The 26,334-nt window shown below is 45.8% G+C and overlaps 1 protein-coding gene across 2 annotated transcripts in view; it reads left to right on the top strand.

Annotated features, from left to right (window-relative positions):
• LOC126544655 (ubiquitin carboxyl-terminal hydrolase 47-like) overlaps positions 1-24,000 on the top strand; it is an 86,733-nt gene extending 62,733 nt beyond the window's left edge. For both annotated transcript variants that reach the window (XM_055077793.1, XM_050192101.2), the window contains exons 24-34: positions 312-403; positions 2,577-2,660; positions 3,213-3,293; positions 3,896-4,011; positions 4,735-4,853; positions 10,896-11,026; positions 12,996-13,043; positions 13,731-13,861; positions 17,559-17,630; positions 17,774-17,925; positions 18,819-24,000. In XM_055077793.1, the coding sequence (XP_054933768.1) occupies positions 312-403; positions 2,577-2,660; positions 3,213-3,293; positions 3,896-4,011; positions 4,735-4,853; positions 10,896-11,026; positions 12,996-13,043; positions 13,731-13,861; positions 17,559-17,630; positions 17,774-17,918 (1,019 nt within the window). In that variant the 3' untranslated portion in view covers positions 17,919-17,925; positions 18,819-24,000. The remainder of the gene's footprint in view (positions 1-311; positions 404-2,576; positions 2,661-3,212; positions 3,294-3,895; positions 4,012-4,734; positions 4,854-10,895; positions 11,027-12,995; positions 13,044-13,730; positions 13,862-17,558; positions 17,631-17,773; positions 17,926-18,818) is intronic.
• The last annotated feature ends 2,334 nt before the right edge of the window (positions 24,001-26,334 follow it).

The raw sequence follows: 26,334 nt of genomic DNA, 5'->3' as shown, positions 1-26,334 counted from the left end.
TAGATTTTTCATCAGCGAGCCTAGTGGCTGACACAGAGTTCCTGTCCGTTGCATGAAATTTGCGAAATTGCCGCATCATGCTTTATCAGGCATGTTGCAGGACCCTTAAAGCTGTGAGAATGAGGTATAGGCTTGAGTTAGGGCGCTGCATCACTTTGAAATGATCAGAATTTTCTGCAGTTAAGGCGTCCTCCTCTTCTTTTTGCCACGACGACTCTACTGCTTTCATTGGAAATAATGCCATTCAACATGAACTGAAGATGGTTGTGTGTCAAGTTTCTATGCCAACCGTAGTTGATCTGTCTATGCAGGGCTTCGTGTCTACGTGGACAAGCGCATCACATTCGGGGCCCTTAAAAAAGAACTGGAGACCTACGTCGGCATCGATTCCAGCCAGTTCAAGGTCAGTCGACATGGAAAGTGTTATGGCTTAGTGAAAATTCACCTCCAAGATGAACTATTCTTTATTGATAGCCATGCTGTGGCTCTGGAAACAGCCCAATAGAGACCACTTACATACAGTTAAACCTCTATGTAACGAAGTCGGTAAAATCTGCAATTTGCTTGGGTATATTAAAATTTGATTGTATTGAAATTCGACCTTTTATGCAAATAAATACAGTCGCCGATCGATTTTTGTTAAACGAAAAAAGGCCGCAGAGTTTTCCGAATTATCGAAAAATTTGAATAGCAAAAGCTAATTTGAATGAGAAAACAATTCATTTTGATAAATTTGGGAGTCAACGAAGAATCATGGCAGTTTCATGCCACGTTTACGATGTCTTCACATGGATGGAAACAACTTTATACAAAATCAAGCAAAGTTTAACGGCCCAGGCTCAGGTCTCCCCTGAGGTACCTTCGAGGCCTTGCCTTGTCGTCGCTTCTGGGGCCTGCTAAACTGCTCTCTTGTCTTGAGGTTGGAGCTGTGCAGAGCGGCGGCCCACTGCGACGTAAGAGCCTGCGGAGCTTCTGCCATTTTAGCTGCTGTAACAGAACACTCCCACATCGTGTGCGAGAGCATCGCTCCAGTTGCCTGACATAACTTGCAAGGAGCACTCGAGTATTGCGCCAGTGAAAATGTGCCGCAATTGTACCGGACTGGGGAAGGTGTGTGTCTGCAGTTGTCGCCACACGACTGCCTGGCGACCTTTCAATTTGGGGTGAGGTGGGGGCAATATCCGCCTGCCTAGCTGGTAGCACTTAGCTATGTCGTCGTATCTTAACTAAGCATTCTCGCGTGTTACGCATCAGGAGGTCTGAACATCTGCGGTACGAATTAAGCGAAGCCAGCCACGCTTTCGCATGCACTCCGCCCCCGTGGCTGGTAGCATCGCCCGCACTGAGACGACGCTATCGGGAAAAGTGCTGGGCAGTGGGGAGCATATGCTTCATCTGCCTCTCGCTCCAATGGGCCACCGAAACTCGAGATTACGCAACCTCCAATACTAAACGCACGGGAAGACAGTTTACATGGTGCCATGCCGTCTTGGCACGCCCACTCTTTGCACATACGACAGGCTACCTCTAAAGCAGGGTGCGCGGCTGCGTATGCGCTCACCTGTGCTTAGTCGTTCACACCCAGGGCCGAGATGTGCGCCAACTTACCCCCCGCCCCTCACACATGCTTGATCGCATTACTGCGAGCTAGCTCCCCTCCCTCTCTTTCCCTTTGCTCGCACGAGAAGGCATCACTCATGAAGCCCACCGTCTTGTCTCAACCACGCACACTTTCACTAGCACCTAAGGCACACAGTGCACTGGGGCAATAGGATCTTATCGCATTTGGACTTTATGTGGAACATGATATGGCTCCACTTTATTTGTCGCTCTTGTCACACAGCGGGGAATTTGAGAGGTGCGTTTACAAGCAGCCGCTTGTAATGCGATCATTTGAACATCTGCATCTGCAAAACTTTCCATTTATTGTCTCGGCATTCCTTTGCGACGGCAGTGAAATTTCGTTACATAGAAATCGCATAGAAACGCACTTTGTTATATTGAAGTTCTAAATACATGATCTATGAACAAGAGGTGATGAAAAGTTAACTACTTCATTATATTGAGGATTTCGTTATATTGAAGTTCGTTATATCGAGGTTTAACTAACACCATTGGGAAGAATGGCCAAACCTTGCATAAAAATAGATAAAGTAACAGGAGTAGCCATAGACTTGTGAAGCAAAAGACTTAGAGTAGCAGTGACTTGGGAGTAGCCAGAGATTTGGGAATTTTTAGAGACATAAATTTCTAGGCTTGGGAATTGACTTGGCTATTGCCAGACACTTGAGAAATGCCAGAGACATAGGCACAAGCAAAGTCTGTGCGTATGTCATCCTAGTCTGTAAGATGTGATACTGACATGGGCTGTCTTTTTGACAGCCAAACTTAATGCACTCAGATTTTTTTGTTCCTCTTAGCACATTCTGGAATGGCTAACCTTTATAGATTTGTTCAGTAACCTACTAATCATTTGATACCTGTGTAATGAGCCACTACCATGTAGCATGCAGGCTGAGTTGCATTGGTTTCCAGAACTGGCCCTGACATTGGTCGTCGCTCCTTGCATAACGCAGGTGTTCCGGGTGTACTCCAACAACCAGGAATTCGAGTGCACCAAGCTGTCGGACAACCTTGCCTCTTACGCAGAAGACACCAAGGTGAGGACACTTGTCAAAGCATGCCATGTATCGCAATAAAGGAGTTAGTGGAATATCTTGCATAGTGCCATACCTGCTAGGGGGCAGAATGCAAAAGCTCTCATGCACTTACATTTAAGTGCGCTTTTGACAACTGAGGGCATGTTCCTATGAATGGGTAGCGCAACCTGGATGGAAAACGAGACGTATTGTGTCCTTCCTCTCGTCTTACGTCCGGGTTGCGCTGCCCACCCATAGGAACATGTTCAATCACCAACTCGCCCAGCTTGCCATGTTAAAACTGAGGGCAGCCAGAATTAATCCAGGGCCTCCCTTCCCCACCCCCCCTTATTACGGCATCTCTCGCAGTAGCCCCAGAGTAGCTTTGAGACGTTAAAGCCCATAATTTGAATGTCTTAGTCGACGCTAGTCAGCATATGAAAGATCGTGCCGGCAGAGGTCAGGCGCACACTGCGGGCACGGTCAAACTGGTCGCATCATGGTTCCCAGTTCGGGATGGTACCAAGCCCAAGTGGGCCATTGTGTCCCTCACAGCTTGTGGTCTGTGCGCAGCTCGTCATCAAGCTGGGAAGGGCGCTCAAGTCTGGCGAGCACCGCATGGAAGTGTACCTCCTGTCGCCAAATGCTCCAGAGGTGAGAGGGCCGGTTTTCCTCTTTTTGCTTTAAGAGCTCAAATTTTCTTGCCATCTTGAAAGTATTGTACAACAAACCCGCATTCTAACAAAGTAATCTGGACAGGAAATTGACTTCATTGTAAGTAGTATATTGTTAAAAAGAAGTGAGGCCAAGGTAGTCATAGTAACGCAGTAACAAGCAACACTTCGAATAAAGCGATATTTTAAACAAAGCGATTTTGCTATATGTGTCGGGGGTTTACTCTAGTTAAAGAGTACAGTAGGCCCTTCTCCTAATTCTCAAATGCATTTCTCTGCATTGCACATTTGCCCAATTTATGAGGGCACTGGTCATGGTCCAAATGAAGTGCTAGCTCCTCTTTTGCTCTTGGTTTTATCATGAGCGTTACATCTATGCCTTTCATGTCCTAAGAGAACACAGGCTGTGCTTGTATGTGTATGTGAATTGTTTGAGGTAGGATGTATGAATCTCCAGATGCATCCATGTATCGACCACAGCATTCCTGCCATTTGCTGTGTGCAATCTACACACCTTTTCTTATTTCAGCATGTAACTCACCTTCTGCTTTTCCTTCTCGCCTCCCCCTCTCTCATGTGAAGCCAAGCAAGTTTCTTCTAGACTGGATCTTCACACAAGGCACGACAGTGCTGCAGATAAAGCAAGAGATTCTACACAAGATCCGCGAGCGCTGTGGTCGGGACATTCCCCTGAACAGGTGATGAAACTGTTTAACCTGTGCGCTGGTCAGGGAGTACTGAAACTGATGCTTGCAAGTGCAATGAAATAAAACACCCAACAAATGCTTAAAGTATAAACCCCATGCCAGCGATCTTGCGGGCGACAGCGACAAGCGCCATGATGGAGATGGCTGTCGCGTTCGCTTGTCGCCTACAAGTCATACCCCATGCGAGTGATGACTTCGAACGACGTCTTCCCAGTGTTGCCGGTATGAGGGAAGCAATATAGGAGCCGAAACTAGCGTGATGTGTGCTTTATTAACTTAAATTAATGTGTTTTACTGTAAAAAGCAGCGTAAAATATTTCTGAAGGTCTTCCAGTAGGTTCTTATCCTTGCACTATAAAAATTCAATCGTTTGCTCGTTCCGTGCCACGATCGGTAGTACTCGAGTGATGTACATCCATTTCCGGCTTCGCGCTATTGGCTAGTCGCTCATAGCACTTCCGGGCAACGAGCGATGAATTCTAGATTTGCAGAACCGAGAGATCGCGCAACAAGACCAAGCGATCTGTTGAAGCGACAGCCCAATCCGTCGCTCGAAGCCGTCGCTCGTCGCTGTCGCGCACAAGATCGTGCTCATGGGGTTTAGCCATAAGGCAATTGTAGTTTGGTATGCTTAATGTATGTGTAAAGTATTTACACCTTGATGTACAGGGGTGGAATTATGAGGAGTGCCTTCTTTGCCTGTTGTGCTCACAGGTGTCGACTCAGGAAAAAGATCTCTGGCAACCCGGGCTCGGTGTACCTCGACTCTGACCGGATAGACAGCGATGCCTCTATGTTTCTCTCACACAAAGTATTCCTTGAGGTGCTTCAGGGTGAGCTGACCTTTCTTCTTATTAGCTTGTTTTTCTTGGCTCTTTATAGAGGTGGCCAGACTTCTGTGGATTGTACAAATGCTATATTCACTTTGAGCTGTTCCTGTAGGCATGGGATGCGGTCAACTTCTGGCGCAATCTCTGTTTTTATAGAAATGCAGGGCTGAGGCCGACAAGCATTCATTCTTATTTTACTTACGATACTGACAGTCTCTTGCGAGATACTAGCAGGCGGGACGCAGAATCAAGTACAGCGCCAAGTCATGAATAGAAACAGGCGAATTCATAATACAGTGTTCTAGTGTAACATAACGCAGTGCGAAAACCTTGAAACATAAGCATTGTAACATCAGTTAACAAGATGCAGTAGTCCAAGTATGTCCACGTTATACTTTCACATTATAGCATCAAACTAGAACATCATAACAATGTAGTACTTATGCAATCATGAATACAATGTGTGTACACAGGAAGAAACTAAGAAATGAAGACAGAAAATTCTGAATAAATAAAATCATCATCTGCATAGCAGATACTTTGCGCAGGCATTAGTGTTACAGCCCGGGTAACAAAGATAACATGCTAAAGGGGAGAAAAACGGTAATAGCAGTTATTGTAACTGAGATGCAAGCAGCCTTTTTTTTTACTAAGGATACAAAGCTGTTTAATGACTCAGTGTTAGTGATTACTTGGTGTAATTTATTCCGTTCTCTAAGTACAAGTGGAAAATATGAATATTTAAAACTGTTTGACTCGGAGTTTGTCCAGCGTTAGGGAATGCTTGTGTCGAGTTGGTCTGGTGGTCTTGTGATGGTTAAAAAAATGAACTTATATGTATCAATCTTAATCTCATCTCTTAAACATTGGAGCAAGAACTTCTGTCTTGCTAGTTTCACTCTGTTTTCAATAGTTAGTTGACTGGCTTTATCATTTGTGTGGGTGAATCAGTTTGTGTGTATTTGTTGAATGCAAACCTGATTGCCTTACGTCGAACAGCTTCTAGTTGTGATACAAGCTTTATTGTGAGAAAACCAAGCAATTGTGGAATATTCTAGGGTTGGTTGAACCAGTGTAGTTGAGGCTAGTAGTTCTGTTTTAGCTGGCGCAAAACGTCTAAGAAAAAAAAAGCTGGCTTTTTCAATGCAGATGATGTGATGTCGCCTACACGAGTTTCAAACCTGGGATTATGTGAAAGTGCTATACCCAAATATTTGTGCTTGTCACCCGTTGGAATTGCGTTGTTATTAATTGCGTAGCAGTAATCAATTTTCTTTTTTTCAGTGTTATTGTGAGCACTGCAGCTTTCTGCATGTTATCATTTGCCAATCTTTGCACCATTTATGAATGGACGATAATGCTTTATTAAGTGTCTCCTGATCAGCTGGTGGGTTAAATTCACCACACAAAATTCAATCATCTGCATATAGTTGAAATTTCACACTGCATATGATAGCAAATCATTTAATGTATAGAAGGAATAGCACAGGCGCTAGGACACTGCCCTGGGGCACACCGGATGTGGAAGGTTCTAATGAGGACGATGCGTCATGAATTGGTACGAACTGTAATCGATCAGATAGTGTTGAATCCTGTGAACGATAGGACTGTCACCTAAGGCAGAAATAAGATTTAAGGTCAACTGTTTTGTAGGACACGTGGTCAAACGCCTTAGAAGAATCTAACAGTATCAAGTCGGTTTGTTTCTGGTTGTCAATAATTAGCTATGTGTTGTGCACTAATTCTACTAACTGTGTTACTGTTGAGCGCCCTCTTCAAAAGCCATGATGCTATGGGGATAGTATGCAATGTTCTTCAAGGTATGTGGTTATGTTTTTCAACACTATATGCTCTAAAAGTTTGCATGATGTACAAGTTAGAGAGATAGGCCTATAATTTGAGACATCAGTCTTCTTTCCGAATTTATGCCTGGGGATGATTTTAGCAGCCTTCCACAACTCACAGGGGACAGAGCAGAATTTTAATGATTTGTTAAAAATTATTCACAAGTATTTAGATATCCATTCTGCATATCTCGGCAAGAAGGTATTCTGTATGTTATCAGGATCCATTCTCTTTTTGGTGTCCAAATTTAGCAAAATACTCCCTGCTCAATACTCCCTGTATGTTAACTGAGGTTCTATAGGCTGGTGCATTTAATAAGCTAGAGGCCAGTACCATTGTAGTGCCAGTGTTGTAGGCATTTCCAAGGCATTCAAGGCGGTAGTATGTCAGCTCAATGGCAAAGTAAGTGTTACAACGCGGCAGCTTGAATTTTCAGTCGGTAAGAGTCGACGGACTTGTGTGGAACTCTCGTCAAAATCATAAGGGCTTTTCGGCGACACACATTACCCTTGCCAACAGCATGTTTCCATTAGCACTCTGTAAACAGTGTGTTTGTATGAAAACAAGAAACTGTTTAGTTTGTAAAAAGTGTTCTTTAAACACCACCGAATGCCGATCTCATGTCACGAAAAGAAAAATACGGATGATGTCTGCGGCCCCATCCCTTTGAAATGGGAGATCAACGGGCAATCCCGGATTGGGCCAGAGAAAAGAAAAATGGGGGAAATGTAAAATCTTCAAATGCGCCTCTGCCGGCACATCTGCTGTCGCTTTCCCACCTTTCACGGAATGCGGCCGCTCGCGCCACCATTCCTCCAGCCGCCTCTTCGTAGCCTCCACTGCATCACTGCAGGGAGGCTCCTCGGAGGCCCGGAAGCCAAGCGCCAGTGCAAGCGCATTATCGCGATCGTTCATAGTGGTGGGGCTCCGGGAACATGGTGCAACGGGATGCAAGCCCGGACACTCAACGACGACATGCCTGATGGTCTCCTCCCCATCCTGGCATTGAGGGCAAGCTGTGTTCAGATCCGCTGTGAACTTGACCCGCAACACGCGTTTTCAGAACATACCACTGCGAGCCTCGCACAGCAACCGGCTGCCTCTAAAGTTGTCGTAGATGGCCTCCCTGACAATATTGGCCTTGCCAGCTCTGTATACCGTGAGGGCAGTCTTCGTTCGAGTTGCCTCCCTCCATCTCTCTGTCTCAGCCCTCTGCCTTTTGCCGCGCCAGAGGGGTTCAGCGAGTCGGACAGCCTCCACTGCGCATCGCTCAGCTAGCCACAGGGTTCGGGCAACCTATTTCGTTCCCACTGAGCGGAGGTGAGCGGAGGCGAAATGCAACTGAGGCAACTCTAGTATGCCAGCTTGGCAACCACCTCCCTCGCCTCGAAAAGTGACCACCCGAGGTCTCCCTGCACCGCCTCATTTGGCAACGAGACAGTGCAGGGAGACCTCGGTCCGAATTAATTTCCGAATTAACCGAATGTCGAATTATAGAGGGTATCAAGAAAACAATAAAGAAGTGTTTGCTGTGTCAACACACTTTATTTACTGAATGAATGAGCAAATCCTATTTCCATATTGCACAAAAGCACTGCAGAAACTGCTATTCTCGTCAACTCGTGGCTGAGTAGCACTCGCTGTGGCGAAGGCCTCGCTACTTCCTTCACAGCGGGGCCACTGCACGCGTCTCCATTTGAGACACGCTTTTCATTGCCGCGCGCACATCCAGATTATTTTCGCACTAGTGAGCTGGTCACCATCCATCACGATGTAGCAGGTGCTCTTCATCCTAAGCAGCTTTGCACTGAGTCAAAACGAAACTACTGTTTGCTGCAACTGCTGCTGCTTCCGACAGGATCATGGACGGCGACTACGCAGTCAGGAAGGGAGGCTACCAGCGCATGCACTGAGTCAAAGCAAAACTACTGTTTGCCGCAACAGGTGTGGACAACAGGTGTGGACAACAGGTGTGGATGCAATCATGGACGGAGACTACGCAGTCATGAAGGCACGCAGCCAATGCGGTGCTATCCACGGCAGTAAACCCAACAATAAATGCTTTAAAGGCACGAATACGGGCAAAGCAATCTGGCATTGCCATCATTCACTTGAGATTTCTACTGATGACTACGGTGATGTGGACTCCGCCACATCGTTGCCATGGATGATAATGCCATTTTTGCTCTTTTGTGAGGCAACTTTGCCACACTCCACACTCGCCGAGCTTTGACAATTGTCCAAAGTAATGTGTGGCCAAATGCTTCCGAATTAACAAGTTTTATTGCGTGATATAATGCACACGCCTGCCGGGACGAGTCCGTATCATCTGATTTTCCAAACTAACAAGAGTAGAAATAACGAGGTTTTACTGTAACACTTCCAATTGTTAGCCAATCAGACTTGTCGAAATATGCGGCCGAGAGTGTTCCTGGCTCTCTGCGCAGATAGCAAGCTGGGCAGAGCACCAGAAACACTGGTGGCTGCGTAAACCAAAACATCCGGTGCCAAATCACCCAAACGTAAGTCGCTGGAGTCTCAAATTTTCTCACAATAAGCAGTGCCACACTATAACCAACACAACCTTTCTCAATTGCTATGCACGTGCAAAGCACGCAGGGTTAAGCAGCTGTGTGTGTCCAGGAAACGAAGCACATGACCGAGATGGGCCTTCACTTTCGTTGGCGAGAGGATTCCTCCGCTTCCTAAGTGTCGTACAGCAACCGTGAAACCTTTCGTTGACTTAGCACAAAGCCCCAACTTTGGCCGCCGATTCCCAATGAGACGGCGCTGGTTTGATGTAGCTGGCGGGGGTGTTGGGCAGCACGCCGTCTTGAAAAGCTCACCCTTGGCATATGTTCGTACCCGTAGACGAATTGCACGGAGATGTGGCGCGAGGTCACGGGCACAGGCCGAACTAGTAGCAGCACGCATGATGTGGCGCTCACAGGTGATCAGCCGGCAACTACCATGAACACTTAGAGAAAAGTTTGTATTTACTCGTACTGGTAGTAACGACGAAAGCTCATTTGTGGACAACGTTCCGAACTGGTGAATTTGTGGAACACAGTTATCCACCATGGTGGGTTAGCAAGTATCGTGTTTTGCACTACTAAGGACAGTCGCGGGGTCAAATCACGGCTGCAGCGGCTGCATTTAAATGGGGGCGAAATTCAAAAATGCCGGTGTCCCATGCATTGGGGGCACTTGAAAGGTCTTCCGGTGATCAAAATTAATCCGGAGCCCCCAACTGCAGCATGCCTCATGCGTAAATCGTAGTTTTGGCACGTAAAACCCCAGAATTCATTCTTGGAACACGGTTCAAACAGCGTTCATGGAATCAAGGTCGCACACAGGATGTCTGCACTTCGCAATGTCTCGCATCGTGACGTGCGAATGCAAAACGCACTTGTGGCCTTGACCAACTTTTTCGTGGTGCTGGAGTTTCAATTCTAACGTCAAAATTCATTTTTCTGGCTTGCCTGATAATTCAGACATTCTTGCGACCCTGTCTATGTCTGAAAAAATCTGTCAGCAACTCTACTTCAATTCCGTACACAGGCTGAACCACCAAAGAGCGACATGTGTACATGTTCTGTGCAGACCAGGTGGCGCTAACAAGCGATCGGAGCAAAAGGCTTCTTCGTCATCTAGGCAACCCCCAGCACACCCCAGCTGAGCCAACAGACTGCTGCTGCATTTTCTTTCCTCCTGTTTGCTCGTCCCATGTCTTATCCTCCACATCACCCTGGTCGCTCTCTCCCCAGCCGGCATACCTAGTTCAGAAGCGCACTCACTGTGTCACTTGTCTGTTGATTCTTCTGGCAACTACATTTGCAACTGGTATTTTGTCTCATGCAGCTGCACTATAAGCAGTATGCATATACAGAGTTCTATGGCAAGATGGGAGTCGTAAGAGACCACATAATATCCAGTCCTGCACTATAAACAGCTACGCTATTAAGGGTCTCAACTGTAATTGGTTTATAATTCAACACTTCATTGCTTTGTTGTTGTTTTGTGTGTTTGTGTGTGTGTGTGTGAGTGAGTGAGATGCAGGCACACAGAGGATTCCTGTCGCGAATGCTTAACTTCGTTTTGCTTGGACCTATACTAAACACTGCAGCTACCTTGAGCTTTCACAGCAGTGAGGCGAAACTGACCAAGTCTTTCTGTGGCATATCTGCTCCTGAAATGCAGGGCCCGAGAAGGTTGTGTCTGCGAACAGCCTGGTGCTGTTTGTACGCCGCTGGCGGCCTTCCACCTTCACCTTCGACCCCCTGGAGGAAGTGGTTCTTAACGAGCGAACTGTCGGAGCACTCAAGGACGCGGTGCGTGCAGCTTTGTTCTCTTTGAAAGATTGTGCATTCACGTAGCAGCCCTGGTTGATTCGACTCGACGCCACCGTGGCCACATTTCACTCTGAGCAAGAATGTCAAAATGCTTGTGTTTTTAGATCTAGGTGCATGTTTAAGCGGCACCAGCTGATCAAAGTTCATCCAGAGCCCTTTACTATGGCGTATCTCTGCCCCAGTGATGCATTGGGACATTAAACCTGTTAACCAATCAATCAATCAATCGACTAATTCATTTTTGATTGGTTCCTCAAGCAGCAGGAGACTGCCTCAGTAGCTGGTGTCGATTGTAGTGAAGCAAGGTCTTGCTGAAATCAGTTTGTTCAGAAAGTTCGTTGATTAGTGTGAATGGTATGAGCACGTGGCTCGCACTTCGTAGCATGCAGACTGCGGCTGTCCACAGAAGTAAAGTCTGTGCACTACGCAGACACGAAAAGCAGAAGTCTGTGTGGTATCGAGCATGTCATCCACCACAAAGCTGATAGCTGGCCTAGCTTTTCAGAAAAGCTAGGCAAATTTTCTCAGCAGCGTCATTTGAGTCAGCTCTAAATCCAGGTGCAATTGGCAAAATGTTTTTCATTGTATTTGGCATTCATAGTACAAGTGCACAAATCAGGGCTAGTGATTGTTTTCACCTGTTTGAACACTGTACAGTTGTGGACAAACAATGCGAGCAAGTTATGGCTAACTAGCATGCATTCTTTCGATTGTGCTCCTGCCCCGTTCCGTGATAGCAGCGCGATTTTGGCTTCTGCACTTCTTTTGGGGCCCACACTATTTTTGGCAATCAGATAAGTACCGGCGCAAGATGGTGCTCTCAAGTTAGTCGACTTCTGGTAAGTCGACCCTGACAGGATCAGCAGAAGAAATAGCAAAGTGCACCACTGATTCATTTGGCAGTATTCGTCCGATTCTAACCTAACACGCACACACTTTCTATCTGTCCCACTTAAAGAACTAACATAGAAATGACATTAAAGCTCCTAAACAAAGTAAAAATCAAACACGCACCCCATTTCTTGGCAAGAAAAATGAGCAAGGATCAAATATGTGTTGTGCAATAGCAACTGGTTTCGTAAAGTCAACTTTACCACACTGTAATTTAGTCAGCTTTGCCGCAGTACAGTTATGTTACGCAGTAAAGCATATGAATCCCATGAACGCTGATTTGGTTTCGTATCCGATTGCACCGGGCAGGCAATTTTTGGCCTAATTTTCTTGAAAAAGAAACAGACGCGCGTTGTAATCGGGTAAATACCGTAATCAGACATTGGTGGTTATTGCTTCAAAATCCTCCTAGGGCAAGTTAAAAATGGGTGCTTTTGACAGGATGTTTTCTTCCTTTGATTTGTTCAGTGCATTAACTGTGTTGGCTAAGCTTTGCTGAGGCAGAAGCTGCCCCAAAGGGGTCGCAGTCGGAGTCACCACAGGGATTGAGAGTGTGCATGCCGACTGGTCAAGTTCAAGTTATGCAGCAAAGGCCAACTTTAGGAACGAAATAATGAAAGTTTAGGCCTAAGGAAGGGCGTGTGCACAGGCCAGGACATTCGGTTGGGATCAAATTAACTGAAAAATATAATTGAATGAAGTCAAATTACTGAACGTCTGCTGTATTACTTGTAGCAGGTGTTCTACTTGATAATTTCTTGTTTTCGTTTATACATAATGGTACCTGCATACCAATTGCTGAAAATGGCTTGCCAGTAAACTTACACCGACCAGTGATGGCCATGTACAGAAAGCCGCTAGGAAAACAGTAAAGCTGTCTTGCTGAAAATATGTTGTTGGGCCAGTCGTTCTATCTTCTAGTATTTTGTTCAAGTAAGTTGGTTTTCATTTTAAGAACATTTATCGTGAAGCCACAGTTTTTGTGTACGTTTGCTTTGTAATATTTTCGTATTCTTCATTGTAGGTTCTCATTTGTATCGATATGAAATTTTTGCAGCTGTCAGAGCTGAGTGGCCTGGACCCATCGGTCATTGAAATTGCTAAGGTGAGTAACCAGGTATCACGCTTAATTTTTAGTGATAGCTTTTGACTGTACTTTCCTAAGATTTCGGGGCATCCGTTACAGACGTCATGACCGTTTTCATTATGACGTTCTGTTCTCTTGGCAGAAGTTTGCCTGCGGAACCCTCGGCTAGAATTCAATCCTGAGTCTGCAGTGTATGGGCTATTGTGCTGTCCTTGTCATTCTATCATTGTCTTATTTGTGATTCCATCATGTCATCCTGTCACTGTCACCACCACCATCCGGCCAGCTCCTGCTTTTTGGGTGGCACCAAATACTTCGGACATTTTTGATGACCATGAGGAACCAACAACTTTGATTACTCCCCAGGAATTGTGCTTCATAGGACCAGACCCAGAACTTAAACAGTATTCAACATACGTAGCGTGCATTGGTTGCACATGTACACAAAGTAATCAAAGCCACATGTTCAGATGACCAGACAACTGACCAATGTGATCATCCTGATAATGCTTGAAACATTTGCCTGACCACTTGTCAGCCAACAAGTTGATGAGGGCATTTCTGCCCTTTTTTCGTGGGACTGGCCTTTGCGAATGCCTTTGACTGCTTGGATACACGTTAGTGTTTGCAGGTTTCATGTCACATGTTCATGTCGCATGTGTGTATGGGATATGTATAGTCTCCTTTCTTTCTGGGGTAATGCAGTGCCCTGGTCAGTTCCCATGCCCGGTGTCATCGCTGACTGTGCACACAGAGGTAGAGTGGCACTGTTCGGCCCCCTCCCTCATCTCTTGGCCACTGTACATAGGCGAGGACGGCCTCGTGGTGCTCTACCGGTAAGCCCTCGACACTACACTCACTGGTACTCTTTTTCTAGTACTGCTACTCTTTTTCTAGATGTGTTCAGGGCTGGAGGCATTATGAGCCAGATTGCAGTGAGAGCAGGGATAAACATAATCGCTATATGAGAGGTCAATCTCTTGATATGTTTGTGCAGGGCATGATCCTTGCTAGTGTGCGGATTTTTGTGAATATGTAATGTAAAGATAGAGCTTGGTGTTGTGTTGGAATTTTGATGTTTTTGTTGCTGTCAGTGCATTTTATTTAATAAAACATACGCCCTACATTCTGTAATCGTGTGTCATCATATGGGACCCTGCTAAAAACTTCAGTATTTCCAAATGAAGCCACAATAATAGAATTGGCCAGATTAATATGTAGAGATTATGGGGCATGTGGTCTTTAATGCAGTTAGCATTCTTGGGGTACTTTACGCACTTTCTGGGGGTTGACTATCTCCAAGTGGTCCATGGTGGAATGGGTAGCGCGTCAGGCTGCTGTGCCAAGGGAAATAGGATTCATGACCAGTATGGGTCACTCGGTATGGGGCACTGTATGCCTATGTGCCGCTGTTTAATGAAACTGATGCCAACATGGATAACTGGGAATGCAGGACTGGGTATGGGGCACTGGGTACGCACCACTCTTCAATTAATTTCGTTTATGCTGACTTGGAGCAACATGTGTGAGTATGTGCCACTCGATCTGTGCAGCTCTCATTGAACTTCTTTGATACCAACTTGGGTAACTGGTGTGCACTCTTCAATGAACGTCGTTGACGCAGCTTGGGCAACTAGGTAATTGCCACTGGTAATCTGCCGCTCTAGAATGACAAGAGATCCCTTTAATTTCTGCGATGCTTGGCGGACATTGCATGGCTTTACGGCACCGCCGCCAGAGGGCACTGTACGTACATTGGGAAGCGCGGGAAAGGAGCCTCGTTTCATTTCGACCAGCCAAACGTACCATTAGAAAACCGTTTAAATTTTCTCATGCTAGGCAGAATTGAGCGTGCTGCACACGAGCTCCTCAAGAACAGCAGCCTGACACTTAAGCGGGCTGCGCCACAAATGTACTGGGCAAGTGCAAATTTTCAATGAATGTCTTTCATGCGGACGCTTTAGCGAGCTGAACGCGATGAATGCAATGGGTGTGTGTCACTGGGTGTGAAGCCAGAGAGGGAACCACTCTCGAAGTTTGCATGCACCAGTGCACAAAGTATACTCCTCTCGGAGGCCATGCACACTCTTCTCAGCAGCACCACTAGATGGCGCAGCGTGCCTGCAAAAGTGCGAGTAGCCCAGCTGCCGCACGATGCATTTCTCAACGTGCACACACGCTGGTGCACCATGCTTTTCATAGGCCAGGGGCAGGCTTTGTGGAGGTGCCACTAGAGGGCCAGAGTGTTCGTACGGAAGCACAAAAGAGCAGTCTCGTTGCAGTACATGCCTCGTACATAAGGAATTTCGACGGTGGCATTACGTTGCATCAGTAATCTACTTCAATGCCAAGTGCGTGTTACCATCAACAGTCATCGTGAGATGAGTTCTGTAGAATTTTTTTAACGAGGTTTTCACAGGACTTTTTTTTTTTTTTTTTTTGTCTTTGAAAGAAGTGTCTACCCTTCCCAAATAAGAAGGGTAGACAGTGGTACCATGAGTGGACTTCCAGTAGTAACTAGACTGTTTAATTTTGACATAAACATTCAGCGCTCAACCTTTAGTTATTGCCCTGTGCACAGTAATGACAGTTCTGTTTACAATGGTGCACACGGGTTATGCAGGCTCGGTGTGTGTCTGTGCCACTGGGGAAATCATGGTTAATGAGTGCTAAGACAGAATGGCCAATCAGTCTAGAGGAAAACCAACCTATAAAGTGAAAGAACAAGGAAGAAACAGTCTTGACAAGGCATAGTTTTGGTAAAAAGAGATGCAAATAGAGAAAAGTTTAATGACATGAAATGCAGAGAGGTCGACTTGAGGTACATTCCTCTATCCAGTTACTCTGTGTTGGGGGAAGGGGAAGAGGGAAAGAGAAAGGGAAGAAAAAGGCGCATGATGAGCAACGATGATGAGAGGATGAAGCTCGCCGCTGTCAGAGGACGTAGCTTTAGACCCTTGGCCAGATGTTAAATTGTGTTTTAACCCTTTACTGCATAATTTTTTGTTTCCTCAAAATATTATCCATGAAATTGTAGGGTAGCATAACAGTAGCTGTACTCCCATGGAAACTAAATTTAGCAAATTCCTGTGGTTTGAATTTGCAGAAAAAGGGTACGTTGCGTATTTGCAACAACGTGCAAATAAAGGAGTTGAAAGTGAAAGGGTAGACTTAGTGCAATTCATATTCAGATGTTTATTTGCTTGTGACGATCATTGGCGCACCAATTATTTAGTGTAGAAAAAAAAAAGCCATTGTACTTGCTGGTGCAGGCACAGGTGGTTCCCACACTTTGTGCAGTACGTCATGCAGATTCCCATGCAGCCAGGAAACAATGCAGTGTTTTCGCGTTATTGTCAAAATTTAGAACATAGAAGCACAGACGTAAGGCTGTGCCCGTGACGACGCGACACGGCAGCGTGCGGATGCACCACGTCCTTCTTTTTAAAAAAAAGTGGGGGGGGGGGGAATTCGACCAGAAAACATCTTGCACGCATATTGAATCGAAACGGACTTACACTCGTGGTTTTCATCACTACTGAAAAGGTCGCTGCATTCACTATCGGGAGGAATTCCTCGGCCGTAAGACGTTTGGGACCATTTCACTTTTCTGAAAAAAATAAACTATGTACACGTTGTTGCATTTGCGCAACATAGAAACGTTCCGTCGCCAGGACCAGAGTATTCGGAAATAAGAATGTTTTTTTTTAATCTTCAGAGTCGGGAGGATGTGGAGCTCAGCGTAAGAGTTTTTTTTTTTTTTTAGCTTTGTCTTATGGAGAAATACATTTACAACTGGCAAAACTTACCTGTATCACTGCTTGCATGCAAGCACAGCCTCCGCCATGTAGGTTTTGGTAGAAGATGCGAACGATGAGCAGAAATGGCAGCACAAAGCAGTGCATTTTTCAGACGAATGTTGCGGAAATGCAACAACGTGTACAGACAGCTCCAAATGGACTTTGCTTCTGTTTTTAACGCCGTTCATTGGAATTTTGCGTAAATGCAACAAGGTGCAGTAAAGGGTTAAGGCCATCCAGGCCTCATTTGATTTTTTTAAAGGTGTGGGCCTGGACTGTAGGCTTTGAGTAGTCCAAAGACCTGCAAAGGTGCCTGCGGTACTATGTAAGATACAACTCTGCGCATCTTGCTTACAAGTTTACCCGCTGACCAGTATTTTAAAGACTGTTGTTTCAACAAAAAAAAGAGCGATTGCTGATATGACTAGTATTTTGAGAACTGCAATACTCGCACAGGGGAAAAGAGCACTTCAAGGTGCACAATATTTTGAAATGGCATAGTGTAAGTGTGGTCTCTTACAGTGCTTGGTCGATTGTGTGTCGTTCGACTTCACGCTGACTTTGCCCCGGTCCTTTCGAATTCCACACAAGAAAAATCACCTGAAGGTGTCTGATTTCTTGAAATAGAGCAGATGGCAAAACGTGGACTCCTGCACTGTCCATTTGCTGTATATATCATTTGACTTTGCAACAGACTCTGCCGGTGACTCATGCCTCTACACATTTCATGCAGCGACCGAACGGAAACTCTCAAGGAGCTAACAGAGGAGGAGAAGCAAGAAATTTCCAGTCGAGAAAATGTCAGGTGTGTTTTTGCCATGTTTCATTTTCCCGGTAGCAGCTGATTGTCGAGCGACTACTGGAAGTGTAAATGCTACCGGGAGAGTAGAATTGGGGGCCTTGCAAGTTTGGAGCAGGCCTATGAGCACGGACGAAACATGTCTGCAGGGCTCCCAAGGGCGTCAAGGCCGTCCCGTCCCCGAGGAAAGAGCGTGCGCTCAAGATCTACATGGGCAGCCCACCCAACGACAGCAGCGCGCTGTCCTCGGACATCAAACCCAGCCTTCACTCTGTGCCTATCGACCTGGACTGAGCGAGCAGTGAGTGCGATTTGCATGTCACCGTGCCAGTATGCTACGATACGGTGCAGCCATAGCTGCAAGGCATGCTGAAGTAGTGATAACTAAAAAAAAAAAATCTGTCGGCATGTTGGCACTTTGTCATGCACAACAAATGGTAGATCACAAGCGGCCGACCATAGGAGGCCTTAGGTTGGAGCCAACATTTCGGCAAGGGGACTTTTGTCTTCTTCGGGACTTGTTTATGTTTCCTTGACGAAGGTAAACCCCTTTGTCGAAACATTGGCAGAGGCGACATCCAGATTTGATCACTGTTTGTCGGACCCGCAGCGGTTGCTCAGTGGCTATGGTGTTGGGCTGCTGAGCACGAGGTCGCGGGATCGAATCCCGACCATGGCGGCCGCATTTCGATGGATTTGACTAAAGCCATAGGCACAAATGCATAAGCACACTCAGGTTCACGATTACTGATTAGGTTCATATTGCCTAACTTAAGCAACAAAAGACAGAATGGCTCTTGCTCGGGCAGAAAGTCCCAAAACTCCTTTTGCGCAAAGCAGCCCACACTGATAGCGTCGTGCAGTCAAGGCGGCACGTGCGATTTATCTGCACTTCACAACAGTGCACGTCATGCGACATGAGACAGACGAACACGGCTTCAACCATCACAAAATTTTAACCAGAGATTCTCTAAACAAAGCACAACACTTGACTAAATTCTGTGAGCAATATTTCCTTGTACTGCTTGCCTTGAAAGAAAGATTGGAGTTTAGCATCGACATTTTTGACAGGCTGTCCAGTTACTTGGAATTTCTGCACTCCCCCTACGAGTCCGAAAAAGTGTCAGTGACTGTCAAGGACTGAATGGGGTGAACGGGTATCTCAAGTTCCTTTGCTCGTGCTTTCATTTGCAGGCTACCCAGGATCACGACACTGCTGCCTAGTGGTATTTTTCTTCAAAGAGGACCGTAGTGATCGACCGAGTGTCTGTGACTTTGCGCGGCAGGACGAGTGCGGTGCCGCGCAGTGAAGATGGTGACGACAGCAGTGGGGACCGTCTCGCCGGCTCCAAACTGACACCGGCGACTTCTCTCTCCTTGTCAACAACGGAAACGTGCGTCCCGGTGCAGAAACTGTCATCTCTTTCGTGTCAAAGAAATTTCGAGGAGAAGCTCGGAAGCGTGCACTCGAAACGTGTCCACATCTTAACGTGCCTCCTACTGTCAGCCTCCTTTCTTTAGCTGCGTCCATTTCTTTTTGAATTTTTTTTTTATATACATGTATCTGCAGTCTAGAAAGGAGACTTCAGCCACTTCCTCAGCAGTTTTGACACCCTTTCTACATTTTCTTTTTTCGAACGCTTTTATTAGCTGCTCTAGCCAATCAGCCGCATCTATGCTGGCAGGTTTATTGATAAAGTGACCAGGCCGACTACGTACTCCCAATACCCCTCCCCCTCCTCACAACCTCTCAGGTACAGCAAACTGTCTTGCAAGGTTTCAGATCTCAGCAGCGGCCCCCCATTCGGCTTCTGATGCAGGGCTGTATTTGTACATCGCCATGTAGGTCAACATGTCACTATGGGTAAATTGTGATGGGGTGAAGAGTTTCCATATAGAAAGTTATTAAAGCTACAAAGCAGTTTTCTTACAGTTCTCTTTTTTTTTCTTCGAAGGCATTTGTAAACAGAATCTTGACTAAACATGCTCATCGAAATAGGTCGTCGCAGTTGTCCATGCCAGGTATCAAAACAGTGGAGTTATCGAAACAGGAGTTCGTGTGAGAGCATCGATATTCAAGAAAAGCATCTGAATTTCAAAGCTCATTTGAAACTCTTCAGCATTGTCATTTTGCAAGTGATTTCCTGAATAGTCAGACTAGTTTTGTCCTGGTTGTGAATGCAGTGTTTTATTGCACATTGTATACCGGCGTTCTTTTTTTTAACTTGTTTTAAAGTAGTTCCATTTCCTTATCAGTGAATGTGCAAAAGCTGACAGTCTAACACACCGGTGAAGTATTTATCAGATGTCAACTAAGGCACACTTCATTTTAGGTTGACCAAAAACAGATACTCTAGTTCTACGACAGTTCATATATGCGTAGTCCTTCAAATTAATGTTGAGGTGTGGTCACTCGGTGTAAAGTCCATTTTAACTACTTCATCACCTGGTTTTATTAGTTGAGTATTTCATAACTAAATGCATGTAACTGTGGCCATAAAGATCAGTTTGGGTCATCCCTAAAAGCGTACAGAGGATGCTACATATAGATTTGACGATTCTGGAACTGCATAAAGCCAACAGCTATGTTTTAATGTGGTATTAAAACATCGTCAGTGCATGATCATGATGTGTGACCATTTTACCAAGGTCGTGGAGGGCTTAAACTGTGTGCCTCATACCACCACAATCTGTAGAGAGAATAGCCTGGTTGCACGCTCAATTTCAGTGGTCATTGTAACCAAAGACTACTGAAATACTTCAGTCTCACTGGCTTCTTTGTGCGAGCTCGCAGCAGGGTGCCAATGGGACTCGTGGACTTCATTGGATTTGAATGTTCTTAAAAGTGAGCATGCGACAGTTGCGTATGATGCAGTTACACAGGAATCCTGTTTGTGCATCCATGCAAAAACCTAAATTGGGCAAATCTTTGGTTGTACGTGTTTGTGTTTTTATGCGGCAGCATGTTCATTCAATTAGCCATTTTCGTCACCACAAATTCTTTCGTTTTGGCTCTGTTTCCCACCCTTTTTTATTATTCTTATTTATTGATGCGTTGCGATAGCTTCTGCAGCCTGCATACCCTGTCTGTAAGGTCTAGTCTGTCCTGGGCATGTGAAGACACAGGATTGAGCTTTGCTTTTGTAACATGACAAAATTTGAAATGGTTTACCCTCGTTCTCTTTTTTTTCTTTCTTTCTTTCTTTTTATTTTGGTGTTTCTATCCCTAGTGAAAGTTCATTTGCCTGCTGCAAAACAGAAAAAGAAAAAGTACTGAGAAAAAGAAAGATGCAGTGTTGTTCTTCAGCATCACCCAATTTGCTCTTAAGCAGGAAGAAAACAGTGGCCTTCATATGCAGTGCTGTGCTGAAGGTTCACTTTCACAAAAAGCACCGTCCAGCTTCCGGTGCATTTGTTTAGCCGTGCGTTGTGCTGTGGCCAACATTGTACAATCCATTCCACGTGCCGACTTCATTCTGGATTATTTAAGCCTGTTTTTAATCAAACAGCTACAGATCACTTTGTATCCTAATGAACAGGGTAATCCATCTTAGGGTTGTTTGTAGGGTTACCAGCACAGCAAAGGGGTGGTATGTGTACTCTGGGCTAGCCTCTTGCTTCGCTGGATAGTGTGCTTAATCCTTTTCCAGCAAGAGGGTAGTCTAAATCTTTGCAGAATAACCTCGTCCAGGTGGAGGCATCGTAAATTGCCATCATAGTCTAGGCTTCGTAGACTATCACCTTTCTGTGCTGGGTACTCTACAACTTCATTTGAGATGGCTCTATTGCTAGGATGTGGTCTGTCTTGCAAGCTTCCGTCTTGCTGTTGAAACATCGAGAACTTATAATAGTTTAGGCTATGCTGTGCGGCGCAGCAATTTCTCTGCTGGTCTTTTTTTTTTTATCCTGAACGTGAATTGGAGTCCTTTTCAACCATTTATTACAGTTTCTCTTAAATCTGCTTGTCAAACACAGCCAGGAGGTTAACTTCAACATGGGTTTTGTCTATGGCTGCTGGACATTTGGAGGCAGTCCATCAACTTTCAGGGGGCGTACGGAGTCGACAGCATTGCTGGGATCGGCAGTGGATTCACATCTATTGTTCACTGTTGCCGATTGCATTGTTCTGTGAAAAGGGGACAGAACACTGTCACCTGAGGTCTCACTTTAACCCATTAGCTAGTCTAGATTTCTAACATTTTTTTTTTCTGAGATGCATTTGTGGTACTAACTTTCATGAATGTGATATGGTGGGCAGCCAAAACAAGCTGCATTGGCGAGCAGCCATTTTTTGCCGTAATGTGTCTAGCTTTCTAAAAACATGTCTAATGTAAGCATTTGCCCAGATGGAGCACCGCGGGTGTTTGTAATGACTGCATTGTTTTCGTGTGAGAGCAGTTCCCACGCTGTACTGGTGATGGTGAAAGGCATTTGTGTAGTTGCCACGCGTGCAAAAAATGGTCAGGTTTTGGTCGTTTCGATAACAGCCGACAGTTTCATGTGCCTTGTGGCATAAGTTTGCGCCTCGCAGTACAGAATAGTGATGTATTGTGATGCACTTAGAGCTCTGCGATTCTATTGGTCATCAAACCTTGCCTGAATACCTGGCTGTCTCCGGAGCCACTCCCCCCTATGACCGGAAATGAGATGTCAGCAACTCTCATCAAATCCTTGCTTTGAAAAGGAGTCATGTGTAAGTGGCTCTACTAGCTAAATCGCTGGATTGTTCGTGCACGGAGTTCGCGCAGATAGCATCCCACGGTAGTTTGGGTGCAGTAGTTATTGCCTGCCTCGTCCAAAATAAAGAGCAAGCGTCACGTCGTCTGGCACAACGCCAAAAAGACGATTTTGTTGCGTATCATGTTTAGGTATATTTGGGTGTTATGTGCCTGCTTTGTCCAGAATTACGCAGAAGTAGTGAATCACCTGGTGCAATGCCAAACAGAAAATGTAGACTTTCTCTGCTAAAGGAACGGCGGCACAACTCGCCACCAGGAGGCTGCAACCACTCGGCATTCTTTTCTACAAGCGTTTTCATAGGGCACATAATGCCACCGTTCCTTCCGCTGCAAAATATATACTTGCAATTCGATCATTTGCTTCAAAACAGGTAGTGCAATCATGGAATTGTACAAAATGCACATTTAAATGCCATTTCTGTATGGAATTTGAGCTCGAATGAGCCATTGATTCATCTGCAAGAGCTGTTTAAACCTGGCTCTCTTATGAAGGAAACATTCAGCTCTCGCTGCCGTGTCGTATTGCCTACTACTCGGCTAGTGTGCAGTTGTAAGTCTAGGTCAGTTGTCGAGTCATTGTCAAGGGCTTAGTGTAATATTTCAACTGGTGTGATTGTAGAGCTCTGATGACATGTGGGTGTAACTTCACAGTGTAGCTGCAAAAAGCTGCCAGGGAACTGCACTTACTGCATGTGGGTTTAATGTTTTGGAGAATAAGGCGAGGCTGCAGTCAGTCCATTCCATAATGGAATAATGGAGCGTGCCACGAGAGAGCGACGTGTTGCACAAGTGTTTAGGGGCAGCCATCGTGAAGCAGCCTTTCTTAACTGCATTGGCACAAAACAACTTAAAAGCAGACCGTTTGCTCTTCTTGTTTCTCTATAGCACTGCATCTAATGTTACGAGAGCTTCTCAGCCACTTTGTGAAACCACTTTCTATATGGCGCCTCTGATGTGAAAGAGGACACGGGGGAAATGCTCTTTTTCAATGAAAGCATGCCGGGGGATTTTTCTTAGAAAATTTAGAAAATTGTTTAGGCTGTGCAATGCTGCAAGAAGTGCCCTGTGATATCATTTTTTTTTCTCGGGCTCATGGTTGTGTAATGGCCCCTAAAGCTGAACGCTCCGATTGTGGTGTGTTCTCTATCTGAAATGAAATGCTTGAAACAACTTGAAGTTTGAGTTGAGGTTTAGTGGATGTCGCCTTTGTTCAGAGGAATGGAACCTGCTGAAGACTGTCACGATTATACATAAAACAAACTGGCCCGAGGTTTTAGGTCGTGAGAGTGTGTGTACCCAAGATAATTGTTTTACCATTCACCGTTCGGAAATGGGGAAGAGACATCTTCCCGGTGTGAAAGAAGTCGGCTGCTTCAAGTTCGTGTGTTCCCGGTTTAGCATGTTTACGTTTTTCTTCACGAACCCGGCACCCGAACTGCTACATAATGCAAGACGGGAGTTGTGTGCATGCTTTTTTTTTTTATTCTGTGCGCGTACACGCACCACGTACGAGATGTGTCTGTATAGTGGCTGCAGTTCATGCCTTGACAGATTGATTACGGTTTTATTATTTATTGATATTGAAGGGGGCACGTCGCGCCGGAATAAAAAAAATATATTGCAGTTTTTTTTCCGAAGTTTTTGAAGCGTTCTTGTTCTCATCTTCATTCACACTTATTGGCTCTTCGCAGCCGTTGTCTACTGACTTGGCTGTGAACCGTCAGAGGAAGAGAAATCTAAAGTATGTGTGCCGTGTTGCAGAATTGTTGATCAAAGATCGGCAAAGCTGTCATTTTTCCCTCGAATGAGGATCAACATCCAGTTCGAAACTGTATTGGCGGCATGTGCGAAAGCTGCATTAGCTTTGTGCTGTATCTGAAAACATTCGTTTGCTACACACGAAGCTAAACCATTTAATCCAGAAAGTTAGCTTCGTCACATGTTTTAACTTACTCACCTCAGCGGCTGTTTTCTTGCTGCTGAGCATGTATGAATGTGTGTGGAGATGTGGGTCCGATCCCCGGCCGCCATGGCGGCCGCATTTTGACTGGGACGGAATGCAAAAAAAAGTCGTGTAAAGTGTGTATTTGGGTGCACGTTAACGTTCCCAAACACCTGAAACACTGGAACACGGACCTGATATCACCCAGCATATATGCCGGAGAGATTTATGCTAGACAGTTTCCTAGCTCGCTAGCGTTCGCAGGCAACCACTGTCGGAGGGTGCTGTTCTCGGCCCATAGCTTGATACTGCAATTGTGAGGCAACACCGATAGCGAGGAAAGGGGGTTAACCGAGGGGCCCAATTTTTATTAATCATGTAAGAAGCCGACAAAGACACCAAGGACAACATAGGGGAAATTGTACTTACTGATCAAATCAAAGAAATGATAAATTAATGGCAATGAAAGTGAATGAAAAAACATGCCGCAGGTGGGGAACGATCCCACGTCGCATTACATGTGCGTAATGTTGTCCTTGGTGTCTTTGTTGGCGTCTTAAGACACCGATAGCGTTGTTTAAGCTCCTGCATGACGCACGTTTTCACCGGTATTTGAGCCCCCCACCCTGCAACAATTCTTCTTGGACATTACTGGAAGCTTTGGCCACCCCACACATGCGAAGGGTGTTGCCTATCTTGCTCCGAAAACGTGAATAAGACAGAAGCCCTATCAATGACACAACAAACTACGGCGCGCGGCTGGCTCCTCTCCCGTGTGTTCTGCGCAAGGCCGCTACCAGTGGCGCGTCCATCGGCGCGCACTACGCGTATAGACGAGCGGCTCTAGTGAGGCCGCTGTCTAAAAGTATGCGCTCCTTCCGTTTTCCTTATCCATCCCCATACTTTCACTCAGTTTCCATCTTCCCCAGTGCATAGTAGCAGACCAGAGCACACCAGCTCCGAATGCCGCATTTCCTCTAGGAGATGATGCAAACCATAACGATGTACATAAAGATTCACATACAATTACTTGTAATCGGTTACATTTTTCGGTAGTTTTCTAATTCATTGGTTACCTTTTAATGCCTAAGTGAGTGAGCATTCTTAGGATACTTCACGCACTTCCTGTGAGATATTAATCTATGTTTGCATCTAACCGTTTTCCTGCCTACCTGGGTCATTGGGTAGTCCGTGGTCGACTGGTGTTAGCGCATCAGGTTGCTCTGCTGATGTAACGCGGCTCGAAGAGAGTTTTATTTACAGAAAGGCAGAAGGCAACCACACAATGAACGTCTTTCACACCAACGTTTAGCGACCTGCGCCATGAATGCACGATCGGTCTCGCGCGATCGGCCTAGGCCAATCGCGCGAGGCGAAACTGAACGTGCGTTTCAAACAGCGATCTCCGATCGCGCCCGTGGCATATATGGAAACAAAGCGCTGCATGAGCGGATGTCTGTCTGCAGCGGCTGCTGTGGATCGCGCCCGCGCGCTGCCTCTCGCGATCTCCCGATTAGCGAGACAGTCTCGCCAAGAGCTGCGCTCAAATTTAGGGAGTATCGTAATCGTCTGTGAACTTCTTGCCCTCAGTAATGCTTACTGTATAGTACCCTTTTTTTTTTTTTTGAGGGACCATTATTACATGTAAACAGTTGCTTTATTGGCGAAACCACCTGTAACGGTTGACGCAGTTTTGCGCAATTCGGCGGGAGCTACAGCAGAGTAACCGCAGTAGTGCAGCTAAGCCGCCTCGCGCATGCGCCTATTCAGACGGGCAAACCCGGTGCTCAGCTGAGGTCACGCGGCCTGTATTGCCGGCACTGCGTTTTGCATCTCGCGATGGTTTCGCGTGTCTGCTTGGCACGAGCACCACCACGTTAGAGTGCCCACATTAATCGAGTTACGAGGAAGCTTGCGAATGCGAGATCCATTACCCCCTGTGCTTGCAGTTGAAGAAGCTTTAGCTCGTGCTCAGCTCCGATTCCGCCCATCCAAACACACGTAAAATGCAGAAATGCTTTTCTGAGAT

This window comes from Dermacentor andersoni, chromosome 10, assembly GCF_023375885.2.
Source record: "Dermacentor andersoni chromosome 10, qqDerAnde1_hic_scaffold, whole genome shotgun sequence".
Lineage (NCBI taxonomy): Eukaryota > Metazoa > Arthropoda > Arachnida > Ixodida > Ixodidae > Dermacentor > Dermacentor andersoni.
The sequence above is the reverse complement of the archived record's forward strand: the minus strand, read 5'-3'. Positions and strand labels throughout refer to the sequence as shown.